General features: G+C 38.9%; 1 protein-coding gene across 2 annotated transcripts in view; it reads right to left on the minus strand.

Moving 5' to 3' along the window:
• The window catches only part of TMX4 (thioredoxin related transmembrane protein 4), a 58,644-nt gene that overhangs the window by 12,936 nt on the left and 23,948 nt on the right, over window positions 1–21,760 (minus strand). For both annotated transcript variants that reach the window (XM_008256383.4, XM_002710979.5), the window contains exons 3-6: window positions 18,782–18,827; window positions 16,551–16,679; window positions 13,042–13,087; window positions 4,001–4,102 (exon numbers count right to left, since the gene is read on the minus strand). In XM_008256383.4, coding sequence (XP_008254605.1) covers window positions 4,001–4,102; window positions 13,042–13,087; window positions 16,551–16,679; window positions 18,782–18,827 — 323 coding nt within the window. The remainder of the gene's footprint in view (window positions 1–4,000; window positions 4,103–13,041; window positions 13,088–16,550; window positions 16,680–18,781; window positions 18,828–21,760) is intronic.

The raw sequence follows: 21,760 nt of genomic DNA on the forward strand, positions 1-21,760 counted from the left end.
TGATATTAAGATGGCTACGCCCACTCTTTTTTCATTTCTGTTGGCATGGTATATCTTTTTCCAGCCTTTCACTTTCAGTCTGCATGCATCTTTGTTGGAAAGATATGTTTCTTGTAAGCAGCAAATAGATGGGTTTTGTTCCTTAACCCATTCAGCCAATCTGTGCCTTTTAACTGGACAGTTCAGGCCATTAACGTTCAATGTGACTATTGATAAGTAGTAACTTTGCCCTGCCATTTTCCCAAAGATATTTTCTAATATATCCTTTGAACTTCCTGTGATCTTTTGCTGTGAGGTTTCCTTCCTTTACCTTCTTTCATATTGATGACCGTGTTTCTGTGTTTGTGTGTGTAACACATCTTTAAGCATGTTTTGCAGGGCTGGGCAAGTGGCGACAAATTCTTTCAATTTCTGTTTGCTATGAAAGGTCTTTATTTCACCTTCATTCACAAATGAGAGCTTTGCAGGATATAATACTCAGGGATGGCAGTTTTTCTCTCTTAGCACCTGGGCTATGTCTCACCATTCCCTCCTAGCCTGTAGGGTTTCTGATGAGAAGTCTGCTGTGAGTCTAACTGGAGATCCTCTGAGAGTAATCTGACGTTTCTCTCTTGCACATTTTAGAATCTTTTCTTTATGTTTCACTGTGGTGAGTTTGATTACAACCTATCGTGGTGAGGATCTCTTTTGGTCATGTTTACTAGGGGTTCTATGAGCTTCCTGTACTAGGATGTCTCTGTCCTTCTTCAAACCTGGAAAGTTCTCTGCCAGTATCTCACTAAAAAGGCCTTCTAATCCTTTCTCTCTCTCCATGCCTTCAGGAACTCTTAGAACCTGAATGTTGGGTTTTTTAATAGTATCCTGTAGATTCCCAACAATATTTTTAGATTTCTAATTTCCTCTTCTTTTCTTTGGTTTGACTGTATACTTTCTTGTGCTCTGTCTTCTAAGTCCGATATTCTCTCTTCTGCTTCACTGACTCTGTTCTTAAGGCTCTCTAACGTGTTTGCCATTTCATCTATTGAGTTCTTCATTTCATTTTGATTTCTCTTCACTATCACACTTTCCTGTTCTACTAGTTTCTGTGTTTCATTCTGATTCCTCCTTAAGATTTCATTTTCACAAGAGAGATTTTCTATTCTGTCCAGTAAGGATTTCTGAAGTTCAAGAATTTGTTTTTGATAGCTTCTAAATGTTCTTATCATAAATTTTTTGAATTCTGTGTCTTGCATTTCTTCTGTCTCATCATCTTCATAATCTTGTATTGGAGTGTCATGTTCATTTGGGAGCATCATGATGTCTTCCTTGTTCTTGTTTCCTTGGTTTCTGTGTTTGTTGCTTGGCATTGTGCAGATATTCTTTGAATTCTTCTTCCCTCGCTGAGGTGCTTTTTTCTTGTTATACTATAACTGTATTAAGTGGACTGTCTGCTTTTGGAGGAGCCTTAGAGGCTTGAGATGGGTGTGGCCAGAGAGCTCTGTTTGGTTCTTCAGGGTTAAGGGTGTGCCAAAGGTGACACACTCAGGTTAGGCGTGGTAAATCTCTCTCTCTCTCTCCTTTTTTTTTTTTTTTTTTTTTTTGATTCAGAAGGGTACAGCTGAGCAGAATTGAAGGTAATCAGCTTCCGATCTCTGGCTCCTGTGGGTATATCATTTGTCTGCTCTTTCCCAAGGACCAAAGAATCTGTCCTGCCCTCAGTGTGGGCTCAAATTCTCCTGCAGTCGCCCAACGGTTGCCAAGGTTACCGAATTGTAGCTTCTCTAGAGAGTACTCACATGAACTCCGTGAGTTCTCTCACCCACCGTCTCTTTTTTCACCATCTCAGTTTCTTAGCTCCACACATTCACTAAGTCCTAACCTCCTGTTATTTCAACCCCCCACCCAGAGTCAGGTTTTTCTGTCTGACTGAGGGCAGGCGCAGCTCTGAGGTCATGCCTTAATATTTATTTTAAAAGACTCCATTTTCCCCATTTCTTTCAGAGAATCTTGATATTTAAATTTAACTACTTGAGATACAAAGAGGGAGAGAGAAAGAAAGAGAAAAGAAAAAGAAAAAAAAAAAAACACAGAATTCCCATACTCTGGTATACTCCCCAGATACCTACAATACCAGAACCAAGGTCTCCCACTTCAGTGGCAGGAACCCAATTATTTGAGCCATCATCCTGCCTCCCAGGCCTGTATTAGCAGGAAGCAAGAATCAAGAACCAGAGTTGGAAATCAAATCCAGGTACCCTGATATGAAAGACCGATGTCTCAAGCACTAGGCTAAATGCCTGCTCCCTTGAGCTTATTTCTACCAAGACCTTGCTAGGGGCAGGCATTGAGCATGGTGGTTAAAATACTAGTTAAAAAGCCTGCATTCCACATCTGAGTCCCTGGATTAAATAATGGCTCTGGCTTGTAACTCAAGCTTCCTGCTAGTGCTGACCCTGAGAGGTACAGGGATTGCTCAAATAATAGGTTCTTCTCACTGCATAGGAGGCCTAGATTGAAGTCCCAGGTCCCTGCTTCAGTCTGGCCCAGCCCTAGATATTGCAAGGATTTGGGGGTGGGAGTACTGGTGAACCAGCAGACAAAAGTTCTCTCTCTCTGCCTCTTGAGTAAATAAAAATAAATAATAAATTATATAAAAATACTTTAAACAGACATGAGGATAGACTTTAAGAAGTTTGTTCTTTTACACAAATTTTTAGTAATCAATTCTTCCCATTTCAGAAAAGTTTAGAAGATATGTGATTAGTATTTATTACAAAGACTTTCAAGAACTTATCTTAATTAGAATTTAAAATACAATCAAATTGATCAAGTATAGGTTAAGAGAAAAATAAATTATTTTTATCAAGGAATAAAACATGCTAAAATATTTATAGTGGCCTTTAACATTATGTGAATACAGGGGCTGGTGCTGTGGCATAGTGGGCTAAGCTTCTGCCTGCAGCACTGGAATCTCATCATGGGTGCCAGTTCAAGTCCTGACTGTTTCTCCTCTAATCCACCTCTCTTCTGTGGCCTGGGAAAGCATTGGAGGATGGCCCAAGTGCTTGGGCCCCTGCACCTGCGTGGGACACCCAGAAGAAGCTCCTGGCTCCTGGCTTTGGATCAGCTCAGCTCCAGCCATTGCAGCCATCTGGGGAGTGAACCAGCAGATGGAAGACCTCTCTATGTCCCTCCCTCTGTCTGTAACTCTGCCTCTCAAATAATCTTTTTTTAAAAATCCTACTATTAAAAATAATAAAAAATAAAGTTATGTGAATATACTTATAATTCCAAAACTCACCAGAAAATATCTATGAGAAAACGTACACTCATACTAGAGAGTGATTTTCATTTCCATAGAAGACATGGAAATCACTCTGAATCTTAATTTTATCCACAGCAATGACTGTGTTGTTTTATTTATATTATCTTGCACCATCCACTCTGGGAAAACCACAACATGCTTAAAAGCAGTTGTTCAGGATTGGAGGTTCAATTGGAGAACACGATCAAGAAGAAAATCTTCCATCTACCCAAAAAACACATTCACCCCTTCAGCCTATCACCCTAGTGCTCTGGTCAAGTAGGCAAAGCTTGAAATCAAAGCTGACACGAGCAAGAAGAAAATCTTCCATCTACCCAAGAAACACATTCACCCCTTCAACCTATCACCCTAGTGCTCTGGTCAAGTAGGCAAAGCTTGAAATCAAAGCTGACATGGTTGTCTTCAAAACTGATGAACAATTCAAGCAGAGTCTATATTTTCTCTTCCATCACTGTCTATATTCTGAGCAGCACAGCAGCATACTTCCTCAGAATATTTATGTGATAAAATTAGAGCATAATCAATGAATTTTCCATTATATTTCATATTACCATTGTAAGTAGTATAAAACAAGAAAATGCTATTTAAGTGCTTACATTACACATAGAAGAATGCTTATTAATTTTCTTTTTCTTTCTTGGCTTATAGTTTGCAATGCTACAAAGACAGAAAAAAAAAATTGGCATCATCTCTTACCAGACCCATTAAAAGGCCGAAAACCAAGGTTGCTATGACGAAAAAGACATAAGAACACCAAGCAGGAATTCCAAGGGTCACTGTGAAATAATTGTGAAGATGCTGCAAACAGAAAAAAAAATTTTTTCTTATAATGAGGACCAAGAATATTTGCTTCTCCTGCTTTCACTATAATTCAAGTCTGCAATTTGTCTATATATATATAAGTTCCCAGAAAGGTTTATGTATCCAAAATAGTTTTAATGAATAAGTCAAATCTTATAACACTGGGACAATGAGAATAACAATCACATTCATACTTAGTAAGAGTTATACTTCTTTACAGTTCATGATCTGGAAAAAATATTAGTAGAGGGTTTTGCTAGTTCTTTTGCTCATAATAACAGATTTCTTTAGTCCCCCTCCCCTAATAATTAGATACATTTCAATGTTTACTCATAATATGGGAATCCATAAAAAATTACACTCCCTGTGCCTTTATCAAGTTTTTTAAGTACAGGCAAATTACTACTTACAGAACCCCACCTATTTAAAATATCTCCATACTTCCTTTTCCTAATCAGATTCTCATTACTCTGCTCCTAGCCATCCTTAATAATTTTACTAAACCATCATAAAACCTACAATGTAGTATTAGACAGAAGGGACAGTTTTCCTGATGAATTACTTATGAGCAAATGAAATTTCATCAGTGTTTGAGTAGAGTTTACATCCTCCTTTATTCTTACTGCCCCCTGGGACTCTATTTGATGACAAATCCTTTTCAAAGAGTGAGGAAACATATTCTCAGCTAAAACTTACTTACATTTCCAATAACATAGGAATTAAATCAGAATGATTCAGTCATCTGGTTTAGACCCTTGCAGCTATAAAAACAGCCAATAGCTTCAATCCAAGCAGTTACTGACATAATATAAAATGGTCCATATTAAATATCACTCACAAGTAGATACAATGGCTAACTAAATTGCATAGAACCAGTAAATCTGATTAAAATGAATCTAGTTTTATTTTTACAATTCTCAAAATCTAAATCACTCCCATTGGTTTCTTATTTTATGTTGATGGAATTAAATAAAAATATTTTATTCTGGCTTTATTCTTAATGATACACACAGAAGTTTAATTTATCTAGAGTAATCTGAGACTTCTCTCTATAATTTTTTTTCTTTTCTCCTAAACCCAAGCCCCCATCTCTATACAATTTTTCAGCACAATAGACATATCCCTACAGACACAGCAATGATTTTAAACACCGACACATATAAAGTATTTTATCTATATTTGGTGAAAAAGGAAAGGATGCATCAAATACTTAAGCTTCACAGAAAATGTAAAAAACTCTTGATTTGTAAGATTGTTATCTTCCTTCTTTGATAGCCCTGGTCACCAAACCGTGTCCAATCAAAAACATTGCTTATGACAAGTAACTCAGCATTCTGAAAGCCAGCAGGCAAAAGAAGTATCTGACATATCAAAAGATATCTTCAATGGATACTCTGTCTTGTACAGTTCCCAACTTTTTAGAAAACACTGTGTTTGGGGCCTGCACTGTGATACAGTGGGTTACTTACATTGCTTACAGCGCCAACATCCCATATTAGAGTGCTGGGTCAAGTTCAGGTTGCTCAGCTTCTAATTCAGCTCCTGCTAATGCTTCTGGGAAAGCAGTGGATGATGGCCCAAGTGCTTGGGCCCCTGCCACCCACATGGCTTCAGCCAGGCTTAGCCCTGACTGTTGTGGTTATTTGGGAAATGAACCAGAAGGTGGAACATCTCTCTCCTTGTCTTTCACTATCTCTCTATGCCGTTCTGTCAGATAAAGATATATTTTGTAAGAGAAAATACTGTGTTTTAAATACAGTTTTTGCTTATTTTGATCATGCAGTGCCACTATCAGTATTAAGCTCTGAAATGTATCAAAGAAAACTATGTTAAAAGTCAGTCAGCCTCCATTCTGACCCATGGATGTATTCTGGAATTTCCTTTAGGAATATCCACTGTCTTACTTTCCTTATATGCTTGGGATAAATCTTGTGCTATCTGAGTCCTTCTGGACATTGTCTTTTGCCCTTTCTGCAAAATAAATGATTAAGGCAACCCCAAGGTGTTCTGTAGATTTCAGTAAATTATCTCCTTAAATAGGTTGCTACCTAATTTCAACATTTCTTAGTACTTTCAAAACATCCTCTTATTGTCATAATCTCCATTTGAATTCTCTTGTTTTAAATTAAGGGATTTATTTCAACTTCTCAGAGAAACCCTGCCATCTTGTGGTCTGTTAGGTAATTATTGCTAGACTCATGAATCAAGTTGTGTTTTTATAACTGCAGATATAAATCTTTATTCATTTACTTTCTCTGAATCCACAACAGCTTTCGAGTCTCTTATAAATGTTAGGATTTGTGGTACTATATAATTAAAGATTTGTTATATATGTTTCCAAAGTAATAACTGATGAAAACTAACCTCAGTTTTAGAATTTTTTAATATATTTTTATTTAATTGCAACGTAAACTGACTGCTTTCACTGATCCCTGAGGTTGGCATTGTGGAGTAGTGGGTAAAGCTGCCACCTGTGACAATGGCATCCATTCAGGGCACTTGTTCAAGTACCAGCTGTTCCACTTCTGAACCAGCTCCCTACTAATGTGCCTGGGAAAAGCAGCAGAAGATGCCCCAAGTATACAGACCCTTGCCATCCACATGGGAGAGCAGGAAGAGATTCCAGGCACCTAACTTCAGCCTAGCCACCCCCCCCACCCCGGTTGTTGCAATTATTTGGGGAGTGAAACAGCAGATGGAAAAGATCTCTGTCTCACCTTCTTTCTCTGTAACTCTGCCTTTCAAATCAATTAATCAATCCTTAAAAAGAAAAAAGAAAAGAAAATACTGACCCCTGATCAGTATTATATGTGCTCAGTACAAGGAAGAAGACTACTCTGTTTACTGAAAATGCACTAAAATATCATCTGGTGGACATAGTTTCTTATCATACCAGATGACTTGTTTAAATCAACTTTTTGGCTACAGATTCTAATGAAAAGACTAACTGAAAACATCATTACAACAGAAATGAGAAGAACATTCAAATCAGTCATCAGATGGATTTAAGGAATAAGGCCAAACAAGGCTTCCATGGATTGGAGCCTTCCCTACCAAGATGCTACTACTCCCTCTAGAAGTCCAAATTACTGCAGGTCAGACTACAGACAACCCAAGCACACCCACCTATACAGCACAGGGTTCTGAATTTTTCAAAGTTGGGTTGGCTCTGAAAAACTGACAGCCTTTCAAATTAGAACATGCCTGAATCACAGGTTTACTATGAAGAGCAGAGGGACAAGTGCTTTTTCCCTTTCAGATACAACACAAGCCCTTTCATCCCTCTCAGACACAGATCAGAAGCTTCCCTTTATAGAAACTGCCAAGCACTCCACAGGAGTGGCCAACAGCTCACTTGCCATTCCAAGCTGCACTTCTCAACTTTTGCAACAAGACACAACCTTGCAGCCTCTCAGAGATCATTTTACCATAACATCCTACCAAAATTTCCTTTCTTTAAAAAAAAAAAAAAAAAAAAAAAAAAAAAGATTTACTGGGGCCGGTGCGGTGGCGCACTAAGTTAATTCTCCACCTACGGCACCGGCATCCCATATGGCTGCCAGGTTCTAGTCCTGGTTGCTCCTCTTCCAGCTGTGGCCTGGGAAGGCAGTGGAGGATGGCCCAAGTATTTGGGCCCCTGCACCCACATGGGAGACCAAGAGAAAGCACCTGGCTCCTGGCTTTGGATCGGCATAGCTCCGGCCGTGGCGATCACTTGGGTGAACCAACTGAAGGAAGACCTTTCTGCCTCTCTCTCTCTCTGTCTGTAACTCTGTCAAAAAAATAAATAAATAAATAAAAATAAAAGATGTACTATTATTTGTTTGAAAAGCAGAGTTACAGAGAGACAGAGAGAGAGAGAGATCTTCCATCCACTGATTAGCTCCAAAATGGCCTCAACAGCTGGAGTTGGGCTGAAAAAAAGCCAGGAGCCAGGAGCTTCCTCCAGGTCTCCCACATGGGTATAGGGGTCCAAGTACTTGGGTTATCTTCCACTGCTTTTCCCAGGCACATTAGCAGGGAGCTGGATTGGAATTGGAGCAGCTGGGACTTTAGCCAGCACACATGTGAGATGCTGGTGCTACAGGCAGCAGTTTACCTGCTATGCCATAGCACCAGCACTCACTCTCCCCTTAAAAATATTTCTAAGAAAAATTACCAGGAGGAAATAGCTAAATCACAGGCAGACATTTTCAACGAATAAAATACATTTTGTTACTCTCCAGTCTTAACACTCATGGCTTTTAATTTTCATTATATTTATACAGCAGTAAATCTTCTGTCATGTCATTCCAATCAAAAAGAAAAGCAATATTCATCACAAATTGTCCTCCCAAAGATTTAGTGCATCTCATTTTTGCTGAAATTTGCCATATGCCTGTATCCTTTCAGAACAACATTTAGGAAAGATAAGTGGCACCTTATATAACCTCAGTGAGCAGCAGAGTTGCCAAATTCAATACAATGATGCTTTAAATATTTCAAATGGTAAATTTAGTTTGTAACTGTACAACTGCCACAGAACTCTCTTTTAAGCCTGCAATCAGCCTTGGTTAAAAAATGTTTAAGTATTCTGTGTTGCCTATGACAAGAAGGGAAAAGTAAAATAATGAGGGCAACAATGATTAATGGATATAACTAACACAAAGAAGTTATCAAGCTGGTGCCACAGCTCACTTGGCTAATCCTCCGCCAGCAGCCCTGGCACCTGGGGTTCTAGTCCCGGTTGCTCCTCTTCCAGTCCAGCTCTCTGATGTGGCCCGGGAAGGCAGTGGAGAACGGCCCAAGTGCTTGGGCCCTGCACCCGCATGGGAGACCAGGAGGAAGCACCTGACTCCTGGCTTCAGTTCGGAGCAGCGTGCTGGCCATAGCGGCCATTTGGGTGGTGAACCAACAAAAGGAAGACATTTCTCTCTCTCTCTCTCTCTCTCTCTAACTCTGCCTGTAAAAAAAAAAAAAAAAAAAAAAAGGCACTTATCAAGTACATGCTGGGTGCCAGGTTCTGTGCTGAGAATTCATAGTCTAATAAAAACAGAGCTCAGAAACATGCACATGAGGTGGGAGGTACGACCTGTGCTCCTGCAAGAAAGGGCAGTGCCTCTCCACAGCCAGCTTCGGAAAGAGACAAGACAGAAGACTGGATGCAGCCTCACTGGCATTAGCCGCTCCACATCTTTCCTTCTTCCACGTTGTTATCTTCTTTTTCTGATACTTTATACTTCTAAGGTTCTAGCTTGCTTCCCCTGTCACCCACTCCCACACCTTCTCCCTCTCTCTTCATAAGCACTGTATCTTTTGTTCATTGCTACTGTGGTTGCACCACAGTTATAGATTATCTTGACATGAGTTAAAAACAGATTATTCTGGCCGGCGCCGCGGCTCACTAGGCTAATCCTCCGCCTAGCGGCGCCGGCACACCGGGTTCTAGTCCCGGTCGGGGCGCCGGATTCTGTCCCGGTTGCCCCTCTTCCAGGCCAGCCCTCTGCTGTGGCCAGGGAGTGCAGTGGAGGATGGCCCAGGTGCTTGGGCCCTGCACCCCATGGGAGACCAGGAAAAGCACCTGGCTCCTGGCTCCTGCCATCGGATCAGCGCGGTGCGCCGGCCGCAGCGCGCCGGCCGCGGCAGCCATTGGAGGGTGAACCAACGGCAAAAGGAAGACCTTTCTCTCTGTCTCTCTCTCTCACTGTCCACTCTGCCTGTCAAAAAAAAAAAAAAAAAAAAAAAAAAAACCAGATTATTCTTCCTACAGCTACATATTTGACATTTTTGGGAGGATTCTGAGCAAAATAAATAAGCTAAGTGTACAGGCAGAATAGTCAGTTTAGGAAGACTAATTAGTGACTCTCATTAAGGGCAACTGCACTAGAAAATGAAGTGGGAACCATGCTAAGAAGTCTTACTGGGAAGTCAGGAATTGGGTCTCAACTAGCCATAGGTCATATACCTTGTAAATAATAAGACAATGGCCAGACTCTAGAAAAATAAGTGATAAGTATCTTATCAAGTAATGAATGGATAGGGACTATTTCAAAGAACAAAAAAGTCACAAAAGTAATTATGGGGCTTGGGGAAGCCAGATGCTGATATGGGGGTAATACCAGATTTTTATTATCCATATTTTTAAAGATTTATTTGAAAGGCAGAATGACAGAAAAAGAGACAGAGAAAGAGAGAGCTTCCAGCCACTGGTTCCTTTCCAAACAGCCACAACAGCCAGGGCTGGGCGAGGAGCCAAGAACTCCACCTAGGTCTCCTACATGGGTAGCAGTTTCCTAAGTCCTTTGGCTACCATCTACTGCTTTCCCAGGTGGATCAGAAGGCAGTTGGATCAGAAGTGTAACAGCCAAGACTCCAGTATGGGATTCTGGCATTGCAAGTAGAGCTTTAACCTGCTATGCTGCAACACTGGACTCATTACAGTTTTTTAAGGTACTTTACACATATGAGATCAAAATAATCAATAAGCCTACCATTTATGTTCTTTTATGTATACCTACTCTCTCCACACACAATCAACAATCAGAGCAAATATATTGGTGACACCTATAAATATAAATGGACTAAATTCGTCAGTAAAAATAAGTACTTCTTGCTATGTGCTTTATATAAGAGTATTTAAAACATAACAAGAGGGTTGAAAATGAAAAAAAAAAAAACAGGAAAATGCTAATCCTAAGGAAAAATACAGTATTGATATCAGACAAAACTGGCCTTACAGAATGCAAAATATAATTATGGGGTGTTAAATTTTACAGTTTATCTTATAAAACTGTGTTTTTGGGTCCCCTTTTGAAATATCTGGAATGAAATTTAAAATATATATATATATATATACATATCACATATATTCTTTCTATCATGAAGAATTATTAAGAATACTTAAGTATTCTGAAGCAGATATTTTATTCTCTAAATGGCTCTTTTCTGCAATTTAGCGCATCTACATAGAATCCATCTGTGTTGCCCACAACTAAGCACAGTACATACAAACATAAAACACATATCATGGCCTTGAAGCACTTTAATTTCCAAACACTATAATCATTCACATGATACAATTTAAAAAAGTAATTCCTGAACTCTTTTTAATCTAATCAATAAACAGCAAGCTATATGAGGTCATATATATATATATGTGTGTGTGTGTGTGTATGTTTGTATGTGTGTGTATCTTTGAAAGATATCAATCTGCGAAGGCCATGATCAACTTCACCTAATCTCTTCTTAACCTACAGAACAAATTCATTTCCTGATATGCACTTATCAAAGGTTCCATGCTAAGAGCTTATTGTCAACGCTGCCTGACATCTATCTATTACAATTATCTTATGAAACAAACATTACAATTCCAGAAGCCCAGACAGCTATCAGGCTATAAGTCTTCGTCAATTTTCTTTTATAAAGATTTATTTATTTATTTGAAAGGCAAGGATACAGAGAGAGAGGGAAGGAGAAGGAGAGAGAGCTTCCACCCACTGGTTCACTCCCCAAATGGTTGCATTGGCTAGGGCGGGCCTTGCCGAAGCCAAGAGCCAGGAGCTTCTTCCAGGTCTCCCACATGGATGGCAGGGGCCCAAGGACTTGGGCCATTTTCTGCTACCTTCCCAGGTACATTAGCAGGGAGCTGGATTGGAAGTGGAGAAGCCAGAACAGGAACTGGTACCCATATTGGATGCCAGCACTGCAGGTGGTGGTTTAACCTTCTATGCCACAGCGCTGGCTCTGACTTTGTCAACTTTTAATGTCAACACACTGTAAAATGCACAACTCCTTACTCTCTATTCCAACTATGCAGTTCATAATGCTTAGCCCTCAGCTAAAGGTCTCACCAATGTCAAGGAAACAGAAAGAGGAAACTATGTAACAATCAAACTCTGGAGGGAAAAACACTGGTTTATGTTTCATGTGAGAAACAACTTCTCTCTCCATGAAACCCAATGAAACATGAATGAAAAAGACTGAATCTAAGTCTCTGATTTAATATATATGATATATATTTATATCTTAATTCAATCTTTATATGCATATATTTTATATATATAAAAAATTGAGAAAAGCCGTTATAAGAGGTCATTCTTTAATTTCTCTCAATAACATTTTTATGCGTGAGAAAGAGTCTGCATGAGTTCCTTGAATACTAAGTTCCAAAGCTGACAGCATGACCTATGACTATACCTTAGAAAAGACTTACATTGGGACTCATATCAAAAGATTTTTTTTAAATAGTTTGAGCTGTATTAAATTCCAAAGCAATTGTGTTAAATCTAGTTGTTGGACTTGGTTCCTCATATAGAAGAGAACAAAAGTTTGTGGGACATATTCAAGATTATGTAACAGTTCAACATTTTAACCTCAGTAATTGTTGGAACTCACAGAAATGACTCAGTGAAATTATATAATCACACATAGAAAGGGTCTGAATTTTTTTAATAATGCTTTTTCTTAAAGACCAATCAGTAAGTATTTTAGCTTTATGGACCACAACTCTCTGTGTCTTTGTCACAATTACTCAACAATACCTACTGTAGCACAAAAGCTACAGTACGTAATCATGAACATGACTGTGTTCTGAAACTTTATTTATAAAAACAGGTGGCTCAGACACTGGCAGCAGTTGGCTGACCCCTGATGTGAATTACTTCTAGGCTCAAACTTGATCTGTAGGGAGATCTGTCAATGGGAAAATAAGGTGACATAAATGACCAAAGCCCTTTTGCTTGGCTAAAGAATTTCATCGATGATCTAAGAAATTGTGATTTTACACAGTAATTTCAGGACTTGTTCAGTTCATGCCCTTCGACACAAGACTTATTATCACTGGAACAGCCATATGAGAGCAGATGTGTGACTTAAGAGGAAAAGTGAAATTGTAAGTATTTATTTTCCTATTCCTTAATATCTATATTTTATTCTGTAAAACTTCCAAGATTACTTACCCATATCTTGCCAGAGATGCTAAAAAGACCAGCCATTCCAGACATCCTAAAAAGAAATGAAGAAAAGAATCAGTGACCATGTATACTATGACAAACAAATTATAACTCAGGTCAGCAGGACTCTCCCTCTACTTCTTGCTATAAATTGTTTCCTTTCTAAGATTCACTTCCATTCTACAGTTTTAGTTCTATGGACAGTATTTGGCTGACTCTGCTGCAAATAACATTCTAATTCCTTGGCCCTCTCTCCCTTCATGGTATATACCTGGTAAATATCCAGATGAGCAGCTGAATACCTTTGGGGAAACATCACAAAACCAGCTCACTGTTCTGGCTGCTTCACAATCCAGCCCTAAGTGAACTATCAGTATTGCCCAGGCCTTACTGCCGGTTTTCTCTTTTAAGGCTTTGAGACAATAGCTGATTTCCTTTTCCCTCTTTTCAAACTTTACAGAAATATTTTACTTCCACCCCTACACTCTGTCAGTTAACAAGTACTACTCATATGTCACTGTGAAACCAGAGGCCAAATGTGATCTCTTTTATCTTCCCACCACCAAATCCGAGCCTGGTGTACCAACTGCATCTGCCTTCTCTTATTACAATAAAGACTGTTGTACCTTACCACAGTCCAATTCCTCCACTTGTGCCTTGTCTCCTATCACTTTTGTTTTGCCAATGACTTGGTTCTGTCATTCCCTTCTATTACATTAGCAATTCTCCCTTCCACATTGATCAGCTCATCAGCACACAAACATGTTCTGCTCCTTTCTAGACCTCACGTGGCTCTCTAGTTTCTCAAATTTCCTCAAAGAGTAATATACACTTGCTCTTTCTTCTTCCTAACCAGATCTTTAATCCATTTAAACCTGCCCTCCACCCCCACGGGGCTTTGACACTACTTAAGATGCTTCCTGGCCAGTGCCGCAGCTCAACAGGCTAATCCACTGCCTGCGCCGCCAGCACACCAGGTTCTAGTCTCGGTCGGGGCGCCGGATGCTGTCCCGATCGCTCCTCTTCCTGTCCAGCTCTCTACTGTGGCCCAGGAGTGCAGTGGAGGATGGCCCAAGTGCTTGGGCCCCGCACCCGCATGGAGAGCAAGAGAAGCACCTGGCTCCTGGCTTTAGATCAGCGCAGTGCGCCGGCCGCAGCACACCGGCCGCAGCGGCCTTTGGGGGGTGAACCAACGGAAAAGGAAGACCTTTCTCTCTGTCTCTCTGTCTACTCTGCCTGTTAAAAAAAAAAAAAAAAAAAAAAAAAAAAAAAAAAAAAAAAAAGATGCTTCCTTTAATGTCCATGTCTTAGATCAGCTCTCCTTCACCTTTAATAATATGGGGCACAAGTGGCTATTCCTTCCTTCTGGAGCATCTTTCACTTGGCTTCTGGAAAATGGAACAGCCTTGGTTTTCCTCCTGCCTCAAGTAGATATTCATGTTCCATTCTCTTTTGTTGATTCTTTCTCTACCCTCCTCTTAATTTGAAGATGGCTTGCGGTTTAATCCCAAGCACTTTTTTTTTTCTTTCTAGGTGTTCCCTTCCCTCATCAGTCTTTAAACACCATGTATGTTTTAAATTTGTGTTTTGAATTCTCCATGGAGATCCAAATCATGTATCCAATTGACCTGTGTATGATGTCTGCATCTGTAGCTTAATATGTCAAACACAGAATCCTTGATTTTCCTGCACCCAAATCAAATGATACAAGACCCACTGAGTACTCAAACCAGAAACTGAGAGATTCTCATTGGTGAATCCTTCATCTCTTTCACATTGGAAGTCCACCTTCAAAACGTATTTTAAATTCACATGTTTTCTCCATCCTCACTGCTGCCATCCGAAAACAAGCTACTATAATGAAGTTTGACAGCCTTCTAACCTCATCCATTCTTGCCCTCTCCAATCTCTTCTCCTTGGAATTAACTTCCCATCCCATGTACTGATAACCTCCAAGATACTCACTGGGGCCACAGGCTCTGCATGCTCTGGCTTTGGTTGGTCCTCCCTACACAGCTTATACAACTCTGCCTCCTTGTTGCTCTGCTCAGCCTTAGCTAGCACTTTGCTTCTCAAGCACACCAAGCTCTTTGCCAAACTGGGGCTTATGTGCTACACCCGTTCCTAGGAACATTCTTCCCCTGCTCTTTACCTGGGCTAAGTCCTTCTATCCTTTAGTTCTACCTACCATCATAGTCCTTCCCTCAGAGTAACCTCTCTGAGCCCCTTCATCTACAGCAAGCACATGACTCTACACTTTGTTCTCTGTACTAGTAAAGTACATTGTTATTTTAGGCACCCTAACCAGACTATGATTCTTTGTATCTTTGGTTTTTGTGTACTCTGTCTTTCTTCTTCACTTTAAGTTTTCTGAGGGGAAGAGAGGAGTCATTTCTATGTTGTTCACTATTAAATACCTAACACTTAAAATAATACCTGGCGGCCAGTGCTGCGGCTCACTAGGCTAATCCTCCACCTTGCGGCGCCAGCACACCAGGTTCTAGTCCCGGTCGGGGCACCGGATTCTGTCCCGGTTGCCCCTCTTCCAGGCCAGCTCTCTGCTGTGGCCAGGGAGTGCAGTGGAGGATGGCCCAAGTACTTGGGCCCTACACCCCATGGGAGACCAGGATAAGTACCTGGCTCCTGCCATCGGATCAGCGCGGTGCGCCGGCCACAGCACACCAGCCGCAGCGGCCATTGCGGGGTGAACCAATGGCAAAAGGAAGACCTTTCTCTCTGTCTCTCTCTCTCACTGTCTACTCTGCCTGTCAAAAAATAAATAAAATAAAATAAAATAATACCTGGCATAGAATCAGTGCTCAGGTAATTACATAATGAAATGCTGGAGGTGAGCTGCTTTTACAGAAATTTGTTTCCTGAGTGTTAATGTAGATACTCATAGATTATTTATTACTGTAATATGGCACAATTTGTTCCTATTTCAGTAGGTATATTTCTTATATATATTCATATAACACTATAAATGACAATTCATTCAAAATTACAACCACTGTGATAATTACTAAGTAAACGCCTTATTTACTTGAACAAATAAAGATACAGTTTTCCCCAGCAGTACTCTGCTAGGCACTGGCAAATAAACTGTAGACTTTATTTTTCACAGACCAAACAACAACTCTTTCAACAACCATAACTCAAGAAAGAGATACTTCCCATCTTATCAATAAACTTAAAAGGAATGAAGATGGGCAAATGGTATTTTAGATCATATTTTGTAAAGAGAAAACAATTGACATGACTTGGTGAAAAAGCTGGAGGAGAGGCTTTCTGTAACCCCTCCAAATCTAACTGCTTAATTCTCAGTATTCCAAAACTAGCTAAAACACATGTGGGTCACAGTATCAGAAATACTGCAGGGCCCAAGTATGGGCATGTGTGGTCTGGGTAATCAGAAGTGAATATAAAGAAAAACGTAGGGTTTCAAGGGCAACAGACTAACTTGGTACCTCTTGTTTTAATTATAACACCTTGTCATTAAAAAATTAGCAAGTTACGTCAGAGAAGCTGGAGATTTCCAGCCAGTCAGAGGCTCAACTGATTGCCATTTTTTCTCTAAGATGTAATTCTGCAGGTCTTCAAAGATTCCTGGGCCACGGTAACGGCGGAATATTCCATCCTTTGCACTGTAAATCATAAAAACAAGTAGAAAATTAATCCATCAAAATAACAGGTGTTACAGGTAATAAAAATCAAAATAACTCTTAAGCATCACATGAACTGCACTTGAATTTTAAACTGGCTCAAATGAAGAAAAAATATACTTAGCTTCAAATCAGAAGCAGGCATAAATTTTAAACTACTATAAATGAAAAATGCCGTAACTGAAAGTATTAAACACTTAGCACAATTTTTAGCAGTGTTTAAGATGCCAAATTACATTTTATTATTTTTGCAACCAATTATTTTTTTCTCTTACAATAGCAAAGTAGCCATTGTCACCAAGTTAAAAATACTATATCCACATTTCCAAATTCACGTCATTCAAGTCCCTCCTCCTCCAACAAAAAACTTTTTTTGTTGTTTTTTTAAAGCTTTATTTAATGAATGCAAATTTCACAGGTTCAACTTTAGGAATATAGTGGTACTTCCCCCTATACCCACCCTCCCACCCCACTCCCATCCCACCTCCTACTCCCTCTCCCATCTCATTCTTCATTAAGGTTCATTTTTAGTTTATATACAGAAAACCAACTCTATACTAAGTAAAGATTTCAACAGTTTGCACCTACACACACACACACACACACATAATGTATAAAGTACTGTTTGAGAACAAGTTTTGCAGTTAATTCTCATAGTACAACTCATTAAGGACAGAGTTCCTACATGGGGAGTAAGTGCACAGTGATTTCTGTTGTTAATTCAACAATTAACACTCTTATTTATGATGCCAGTGATCACCCGAGGTTCTTGTCATGAGCTGCCAAGGTTATGGCAGCCTTTTGTGACCACAAACTCTGTCAGTATTTGGACAAGCCCATAAGCAAAGTGGATGTTCTCTCCTCCCTTCAGAGAAAAGTACATCCTTCTTTAATCAAACATCTGCCTTCAGTCTTCCCTCCCTCTCATCTTTTGCTCTTTTGCCAATAAAGCTTCCCAGGAAAGAATCTTCAGTTGCCATTTTCTCCTCTTTATCAGTCACTGACTACTCAATGAGAATGAGGATTCAATTCCCACAACTCCACAGAACCTGATCCCCAGTGACTCCTAAATGCTATATCCATGGGCACTTTTCCTTCACTGTCACTGGCACTGTCCATTACTAAACACCTCTGCTTTCCTGTTTATACTTGGCCTTTAAGACATGAGCTCTCTGGGCTTCTTCTATGACCAAGCCTTCTTAGTCTCCTTCACACGATGTTTTCCTTAAAGATGTCCTAATGCTGCTTAGCCTCGGGTCCTTCGGTTCTATTCGTGGCTTTTCTATGTGTTCTCTTTAGATGTATTTCAGTTGTTATCCACCTAAATGCCCAGGAAATCTCAACATGTATCTCCAGTCTAGATCTTTCTTCTGAGCTGTAGAGCTGACATCAAACTGTGACCTACACTTCTGTGGCATAAGTATTTTACACTGTTTTTGCCATTCTGGCATCTATTTCAATACCTCATCTTATTTGAATGTCTCCTTTTTTGAAGTCCTAGCAAGATCATTTACTAATTATACATAGCCGATTGATATTCATCAGAGACTCTTCCTTCCCAGGACTAATCAGTCACAAAATCACATACCTCTTAAGTAGCTATGGAATCAATATTTTCCTTTCTCTCTCCCTCCACTACTACCTAAGCCTCCAAAGACTCATCACCCAGCATAAGTGAAACACACTTCATGGGCCAGCCAAGCAGAACTAGTTATTTAAAGTTCTCAGAAGGTACCTCATGTTTCCTGGACTTTTACATGCTATCTCCTTTAATTAGAAAAACCTTCTCTACCTTACCGGCTTAACCCATTCCACTATATATTAAGATTCATCCCACTTCTAATTTCATCAGAAAAATCTTGTTTGACTTCCTGCTCCCACCTAACCCCTGCTTGAAATCAGTTCTTTCTCCACAGCACTCCAGGCATTTTTCCCCCCTAACAGTGATTAATCAGAGCAGACCAGTCTTCCTCCCTACAGACATTATGCTGAATGTATAGCGGTCAGGGAAGACAACTCAGAGTTCCTGCTATGCATCTACTGACTTCTAATCTTTACAAGGCCAGAAAATTATTCAAACTTACTGAAAAAATGCTGGGAGCGTGGTGACAAAGAAGCGGCCACTAAGACCTATACAAAACAAACATACACAAAAAGTTATAAGTCAAAATCAGAGTAACCCAAGTACCTAACTTAAATTCCAAGAACATACACTCTTGAGCTTTTTTTTCTAATCAATAAATAAAACTGATGCAATTACTGAATCACATTTATTATTTAATTAAATAAATTGTATTTTTGCCCATCTTTATTTACCTAACATCTTCCAGTCAATGACATACAACTTGCTTAACTTTAATGGGTTACCTTGGAATCTTCTGGCTTACTCCTCACTTGGAATTGATGGAGACTGAAAGGATAGATTACAGAGTATACATCCCGGGTAAAATATCAACTTCCCCATTTACTAGTTTTATAGCTTTGAATAAATTGCTCAACACTTCTAAGTGTCACTCACCTCATATGTAAAATGGGCATTTTAAAGCCTAAATGAATTGTTCTGAAATTAAACTAGATCAAAAATGTTAACATCTTAAAAAGGTGCCTGGCAAACAGTGAATAACTCAATAAAGTATAGGTATTTTTATAAAAGTTACCAATTTATGAGAATAATAAAAAATATACAGAACAATTAAAATTTTGTAGGAGGGTCTTCAAAATTCATGGAAAATGCAGATTATGAAAAAACTATACAAGGATTTCAAAACTTGAACCAAAATTAAAATTAGTTCCATTTTCAACATACTGTTTTCAGTACCTTCAAAAAATCTTTGCACATTTATAAATCTAGCAATAGTGTATACAGAATACATGTACATGAGCCATATTTTTTCCATCTGTCTTGTCAAACTCTTACTGAACACAAAATGCATATACAAAGTACAAATCCTAAGCTACATAAAGGCAAATAAATCCCTTACTCACTCAGCAGGTAATTAGGAAGAACCATTGTTTTAGGGACTATAACTCTTTAGCACACAGATGAACAAAAACATGTAGTTTTTGTTCTCATAGAGCTTACAGTCTAGAGACAGATGGAAATAATCAAGTAATCATAATTATGACTATAAACAGACTCAGATAATATGAAGAATTGGGGCATTTAACAAAAAGCCTAAATGAGACTAACATGGATCACAGACCCCTGCCTTTTAAATGTTTGCAAATAAATGATATTTATGTGAGCATCATGAGTCAGTTAAAAGAAGGAAAGCTAAAAGATTCTCCTGGCCAGCAGGGAAAGATGACAGAGATATAATTTTACTACTTTTCATCACTTCTACTTTTCCCACTATAAAAACAATTGACAAAACCAAGCACCTATCCAAATCAGATCACTCAAATTTTACATCTCGATGGTCACTTATAATTTGAAACAGTGGAAGCTTTACATTTAATAAAGTGAGAATTTTTTTTACCTATTTTATAAATTAAACCAATATTTAGTGTAATAATTGAGTCATCTATAAGGATTCCTTTTTTTTCCTCATGTAAACCAAGAAGTCTCCAAAACATCCCATGGTACTTAAAATACAGTACCCTGGGTTGAGTAGTAAAAGTCAATGTCACAAGAGAAACATTTGCTATATAAATGGGCCATTGTATATTAAAAATAAAAAGATCATATCCACAGTAACATAAACACAAGTGAGGAACAATGTTTAGTCTAGCAGTTAACAATGCCCACATCCCACTTCAGTGTTGCTGAGTTTGATTCTTCACTCTGGCTCCTGACTCCAGCTTCTACCAACGCAGACCCTAGAAGGCAACAGTAATGGCTCAAAAGCAACTGGAGGCCAGCGCCGCGGCTCAATAGGCTAATCCTCCACCTAGCGGCGCCAGCACACCAGGTTCTAGTCCCGGTCGTGGCGCTAGGTTCTTTCCCAGTTGCCCCTCTTCCAGGTCAGCTCTTTAAATTTAAATTTAATTTAAATTAAATTAAAAAAAAATAGAAAAACAAAACAAAACCAGTGAAAGCCAAAATAGTCCTTGGATTATGACACACTACTAAATCTTTATATGGGAAGTTCATCTCAAATAACTGTCACTTCTGAGGAGCTGAAAGGCATCAGACAGCTCTGAGTCTCATCTCAGTTCTCCAGAAATGTATGCTAATCTTAAATATTGATGCTATGAGGACTGTGGAGGGAGAAACTGCAGTATGAAAAGTTAACACAGGAGCATCTCAGAATGGAGAGGGACCAGCTAATATCATGGCTTTAGGGTTTCAAAAGCATAAATGTGGACCTTGACAAAGTGTTACAACAGTATCGCAACAGCTCATTTCACAGTTTACATAATTATCAGTGCAACAGACTTCAGGAAGTTCACTGCTTGCCTAAACAAGTACACTGCTCAACCTTGAACTAAGCAAGTGCACTCCCCAACCTTTAAATTAAAAGAGCAACAATGTTTGACCACAAAGTCTCCCAAAACTTCTGCATGCATTTTTTCCTTTAAGGGTAACTTCTACTTTAAAATGAAGACTGTGGTGCAACATACAAGAAACATAAATCCAGAATGTAAAAACTTTTTAAAATCTGTCAGAAAGCTGTAACACATGGAATAAAAGAAAAAGAAGTGAAAGTTAGAAAAAATAAAATATGGAAGTAAATTATATTTTGATATGTGAAAACAAAGCAGAAATTATTTAAGGTCAATATTAAGAAAACAGAGGTAACTAACAGTTTTTGTTTTATTTATTACCTGTGTTCCCTTCGCCATGTTACTAAAGCTCTTTGAACTTTATTTTTATGATTAAGATAAAAAGTATGTTCTTCAAAGAGTTTTTTGAAGGTAAAACAACTAAACATGTGAAACATCGTTACAATTAGATATACTCACTAAACATTTGTTATTATCACACCAAAACAGAGCAGCAAAAGGAAAACAAAATAAAAGAACCTTACCTTCAAGACAGAAATAATGTTGTCAATACAGTAGAATATAAATACTAATTTTTATAATTACAAATTTTTTTTAAAAAGTAACACTCTAAATCT

Source organism: Oryctolagus cuniculus, chromosome 11, assembly GCF_964237555.1.
Source record: "Oryctolagus cuniculus chromosome 11, mOryCun1.1, whole genome shotgun sequence".
NCBI classification, from domain to species: domain Eukaryota; kingdom Metazoa; phylum Chordata; class Mammalia; order Lagomorpha; family Leporidae; genus Oryctolagus; species Oryctolagus cuniculus.